We start from the raw sequence: 6,040 nt of genomic DNA, 5'->3' as shown, positions 1-6,040 counted from the left end.
AGATGTACCTTTACTTACCTTTACAAAGTAGTAACAGTCTCACCCCATGTTCAAGAATGTCCTTTTCCTCGCTCATTTTACGCTTATGAAAACGATATCGGCAAAATATTTAAGGGGCATTGCACTAATAATGGCGACAGACGTATCCTAGCTTTCGTGTTCTTAAGTGCCAGTCTAGTTTTTCATTTTTAATACATTTGCAAAATTTTCTAAAAACCTGATTTAGCCTTGTCATTATGGGGTATTGTATGTAGATTGAGGATACATTATTATTTTTTGAATAAAGTATTAAAATGTGGAAAAAGTCAATGGGTCTGAATACTTTCCGAATGCACTGTGCATTGTTTTTCCGAACTCACTTCTCTCGCGCATTAGACAGAGGATTGCGCTGCTGGCACATGCACAGATCAAATACACTGCTGGAACACCAATTAAGCTGTTTACATGTCCTAATAACTTGAATGATTGCTCAGAAAACCAGGTTTRATTTGGCGTATACTTACTTTGGTTTTGACCGTACGCTGATTTTAAGTTAAGCAGAGTAAAGTGTTTACATGAGTATTGCCATACTACGTAATCAGTTCAACATCAAATTATTAGTGTGCATGTTAACGTACTCCCGCATTTATCTTRTCCCACCATTTCTCTCTCTCCATTCAACCCGTTCCCCCTCTTTCTCCTCTCTCTCTCTCGCTTCACCCCCTGTAGCAGTCAGATGAGGACGTGAGTCAGTTTGACACGAGGTTCACCAAGCAGACTCCGGTGGACAGTCCTGACGACTCCACAATCAGCCACCAGCACGAACACGCCTTCGCTGTGAGACGATTACATTTGAGTCATTTAGCAGACGCTCTTATTCATAGCGACTTAGAGTAGTGAGTGCATACGTTTTCCGTACTGGTCACACATGGAATTTGAACCCAGAACCCTGGCAAGTATTATTGAACACGACCCTGTTCTCACCTCTTATTCAGGTATTTCCCAAACAAAATAGGAGTAGTGGAAGTGTTGCTCGAATTGCTTGTKATCCTATATAATTAATTAATGGATGTTGTCTGTCAGGGTTTTACCTATGTGGCTCCCTCTGTGTTGGAGAGTCTGAAGGAGGGCTTCTCCTTTGAGCCACGGACACGTCCCGTACGCAGACACAACAGCAGCCCACGCACCCCCATCAGGTGACACACACACATATGCATGGGCTTACACTCACCTACATATTTATTCTGACTGAAGCTGAATATTTGAATTTGGCTCTATACTCCAGCATTTTGGATATGAGATCAAATGTTTCYTAAGGCGACAGTACAGAATGCCACCTTTTTAGGAGGGTATTTTCACATATTTGTTTTACCGTTTTAGTACCCCCATTTGAACATGTCATAAGTATTTGGACAAATTCACTTAGTGTGTTACAGTAGTTGACATTTTAGTGTTTGGTCCCATATCTCTAMCACAAATCATACAGTGCCTTCAGAAAGTATTCATACCCCTCGACTTATTCCACATTTTGTTTCTTATTAAATTATTTTATTCTTTAAAAAAATCTTCAAGCACTATCACGTTGGTTGTTTATCATTGCTAGACAGCCATMTTCCAGTCTTGCCATAGATTTTCAAGTAGATTTAAGTCAAAACTGTAACTAGGCCACTCAGGAACATTCACAGTCTTCTTGGTAAGCAACTCCAGTATAGATTTGGCCTTGTGTTTTTAGGTTTATTGTTCTACTGAAAGGTGAATTTGTCTCCCAGTCTGTAAAATCAAACTGAACCAGGTTTTCCTCTTAGGATTTTGCCTCTGCCTAGCTTTATTCTGTTTCTTTTTATCCCCCAAAAAACTCCCTAGTCTTTGCAGATGACGAACATACCCATAAGAAACGTTTAATCTGAATTCCAAAATGCTGGAGTACAGAGCCAAATTAAAAGGTTTAGCTTCTCTGTCCAAATACATACTTAGGGGAGTGTGTATACATGCACACATTTGTACATGCACGCTGTACACACACACACAACCCCACCCCATGATTGATATATTGATATGCATTTCCCTTATCTAATGTCTCTCCCCATTTCTTTCTATTATGGTTCTTATTGTCGCTCCTCAGTCCTCTCAAGWTCTCTCTCCCCGGGTCATTCGCCAAGTCCACAGGGGGAGGAGAGAGCGAGTCCGACCTTCTCTCCCAGWCCTCGTTCCGTCTCCCGCCAACAACCCCGCCCACCGACAACGGCGCCACGCAGCCGATCAGCACACCAGGCCGGAACAAGAAGCAGAAGTGTAACCGGAGATGAACTGGAGTAAGCCGAGTCAGGAGGAGTCTGAACTTTTGGCCGCGTTCCAGGCCGACTACTTTCCAGACGTGCCGCACGCCTCCGCCAAACGGCTGTTTGCCACGTCATCGACAGTTGGGTGCAGGTTGCTATATCATACGATGTGGTTAGCTGATATGTTTAACACCTATCCAGGCGTTGTGACGTCTMGCAGACGACTGCTAGTCCGTCTGGAACGCGGCCGTTCTCAGGGGGCCTTGTGTTTCTCACAGGCTGGGTCCCAAACCCCCATACTGCACACTCGCTCCCTTCCCCCTATACCCTCATTGACTCATTCCTTTGAGGTCTGAATGGGGGGTGAGCTTAGTTGAAGAGCTACAGGGCGTGCAGCTTTTTGTTCCAGTCMAGCACTAGCACCTGATTCAGCTCCTGGTCTTGATGATTAGTTTAGTAGAATCAGGTGTGTTGGTGCTGGGCTGGTGCCCACCTCCACCTACCAGMGTTGTGACTAGAGGGAGTACAGCTGCAACCGGACGTGACTTTTCGTCGCAGGTTAGGAGAGCATTTGAGTTAATCCTAACTCTTTTCTTAACCTTAATTCCTAACCTGCCACGTTAATGATCCTAACCTGCTGCATAAATGTCACTTTCAGTCGTAGCTGTACTCCCTCTAGTCAGAATCACCTACCAAGGGTGGGGTCAATATCTGTTTACTTCCTGTTTACTTCCTACCCCAACCTTTCCTACGCTACCAGAGGACCAGCCACTGCTTTTACATGTCCAGTTGCCACAGAGCCACAAAGGGAAGTCAACAAGGGTTTAGGGAACAGGTTGGGTTATCAGTTTGGGATCCAGCCACTTCACTTGACATTTTTCTCAACTTGCCACATAAGCAAAGAGAACACCAACTACTGCCAAAGCATTTGACATTGCCGTTCTCAAAATGTTAACGGTCGACTTTGGGCAGAAATAACAGCTTTAAACTGTATAACTGATCGATGTGTCATCATACCAGGTTATTTAATGCTTWAAAAAAAAAAGATATAAGATATTTGACTATAGATGTGCCATTTCTTACTGATCTCTACAGTTTCCGGCCACATTCAAATCATGTGAAATGATGTCCACATGTACTGGAAGAGTTACCGGCTAGCGTAGCTAATGAACTAGCAACGTTGGTTGCGGCACGCCTGACCACAATAACACAATGAACCACCAAAGGCACGGCCCATTTCTGTTTGAAAATTGAGAAATAGGCAGAGTTGGACCGTATTTCACGCCCAGAGTCGACCTTTAAATGGTTAATTTTTAGACTAGTGATCATTGTCATAACGCAGGAATGAAAGTATTGAATGACGCACATTTCTAAAAACACTGTATAAAATACTCTGCTTAAGATAATCTTTCAAATACTAAAAAGAGGAGTATTTTTGATTATGAAAACGACCGCATTTGTATTACAGCTGTAAAGCAATCCGACTCATTTGAGTCCCATGTGTCTGAAGCGATGTTGAATTAGCCTTTTATTTTTTAACAAGCACTCATACCATAACATTACTCATATCATGTAGAACCATAGATCTACAGAGTTCTAGCAGACMATTGTACATGTGGGCAGYCCTGGGTTCAAATAGTATTTGTTTTCTTCCTTGAGCCAAAGTTTCACTTGATTGAGCTTGTCTGGCGCAATGGGACCAATGGAATAGTCCAAARGCCATCCATCTGGCTCTCCAGTCAGGCTCTATCAAATGATCAAAGAAAATTGATACCGTTTTGAATTTTGAACCCAGGTCTGGTGCCAACATGGCACCCATTCGCATTCCTCAACTGAAACAGTTTGCCGAACTCTGTTTATCCGTGGCTCTTTCATCAACCATCCTGTCATACTATTGTGAGAACTAGCTTTGGAAGACGAGACCTCTGTATCATTGAAAGTCATATTTGYGTCTGGGGAGGGAAATAATATTTACACGTATTTCATTTAAAAATAGTATTATTTAATGGACTGATGACATGTTCTGGATCTAAGTGGAATGTTTTTATCAGGTTTTTATTTCCCGCGGGTAATGTGGCCGTGAGGAAGATAGGGTTGCAGAATCCTGAAGAATAAAGGCGTTGAATGTCTGGACTCTGGTATGAATGTGCTATTTTTTGTGGTTTAATGCAATGTCTGTCTGTCTCACTGGAATTGAACAGCAGCCTCCATAGTCCAGTTATAATGTAGGATATATTTCCCTAACTGTGCAGTTGARCTGTGGGTCAGTCCTAATAATTATTCATTTTAACACAATGATAAACAATCACTGAAAACGTTCTCTCTTTCACACAAACGGTTGCGGGCCAAATACACTGAGTATACCGAACATTAGGAACACCTTCCTAATATTGAGTTGCACCCCTCCGCCCCCCCCCGCCCCCCCCTTTTGCCCTCAAGACAAGCATCAATTCGTCGAGGCGTGGACTCTACAAGGTGTTGAAAGGAATGCTGCCCATGTCGACTCCAATGCTTCCCATTGTCAGGTTGGCTGAATGTCCTTTCGGTGGTGGACCGTTTTTGATACACATGGGAAAAACCCAGCAGCGTTGCAGTTCTTGGCACAAACCATTCACCTTCTGAATGGCACACATACACAAAGTAMCAATTGTCTCGAGGCTTAAAAATCCTTCTTTAACCGGTCTCCTCCCCTTCATCTACACTAATTGAAGTGGATTTAACAAGTGACATCAATATGGGATCATAGCTTTCACCTGGTCAATCTCATGGAAAGCACCGGTGTTCTTAATGTTTTGTTTACTCAGTGTACTTAGGCGCCCTTGCACTTTTTCCATGGAGCAGAATGTAATGTTCTCTTTACTAAACTGATTGAATGGATATTTTAAACCAGTAGGCACCTGCAACTTACCACAGGTGAGAAATGACAAACAAGAATCACTTACCTCCACCCAAATTCATTTTAATTTAGAATAGTTTAGTCCAGGACATGTTTTACTTAGAAGTGCAAGTCTCTGTTTTTTTTTGTGCAAACAAATACACGTGAACAACGTTTTTTTCAATGTCAACTTATTTTAAAATAAATAGTGAATTGTGCAAAAGGTGCCAATATTTGACCTCATCTGTAATCTATTAGGGGGTCCGTCCGTTAATTAAAACACAAATGTAACATGGATTACCAAAACCTATATTTGTCTGAAATGAACATTGACACGCTTATGAAAAATATACTCCAATAGTACGWGTGAATTGTGTCACAAAATGAACATCTTTAACACTTATTGTATCCCACCCTCCCATCACCAGTTTAACCCCTACCTCCCTCTTTCCTTAGAGTGCTGTGAGGTCACAAGTATCCCCCTCACTTTTCTCCTCTGGGGATTTCCCCTGTTCCCTCTTCTTCACCACCCTCCTTCCATCTGTCCTCTCCTTTCATGTTATCCTGGCCTCCCTCGCTCCCACTCTTCACCGCCACCACCTTTTCCCTCCTCATCCTCTAGGTTGTTGGCTCTCGTTGAMGTCAATACCTTCTAAACTGGAGTAGTCATCTGAGGAATCTCCTTCATCCTCCTCCCTCTGTCCCCCTCTCACTCCAACAGCAGCCTCTCCATCTCCACTCTTCCCCTCATCCCCCACCACCACTCTCTTCCCGGGCCAGAGGCGGAACCCCAGCCCCTCCTCCAGGCTTCTAACCCCGCCCCTCATGCACTCTCTGACCCCAATAACAGCCGGAGCTGTCCTGGCCTGAGTGGCGAGTGTTCCACTTGTAGAAGAACAGCACGATA

General features: G+C 43.3%; 1 protein-coding gene across 1 annotated transcript in view; it reads left to right on the top strand.

The window, feature by feature from the left end:
- Nucleotides 1-2,382, top strand: part of LOC111958360 (ribosomal protein S6 kinase beta-2) — a 20,347-nt gene extending 17,965 nt beyond the window's left edge. The window contains exons 14-16 of the mRNA XM_070437244.1: nt 709-816; nt 1,063-1,175; nt 2,102-2,382. Of these exons, the coding sequence (XP_070293345.1) occupies nt 709-816; nt 1,063-1,175; nt 2,102-2,285 (405 nt within the window). The 3' untranslated portion in view covers nt 2,286-2,382. The remainder of the gene's footprint in view (nt 1-708; nt 817-1,062; nt 1,176-2,101) is intronic.
- The last annotated feature ends 3,658 nt before the right edge of the window (nt 2,383-6,040 follow it).

The sequence above is a fragment of the Salvelinus sp. IW2-2015 genome, linkage group LG34 (genome assembly GCF_002910315.2).
Source record: "Salvelinus sp. IW2-2015 linkage group LG34, ASM291031v2, whole genome shotgun sequence".
Taxonomy (NCBI): domain Eukaryota; kingdom Metazoa; phylum Chordata; class Actinopteri; order Salmoniformes; family Salmonidae; genus Salvelinus; species Salvelinus sp. IW2-2015.
This window is presented reverse-complemented; position numbering and strand designations above follow the sequence as displayed.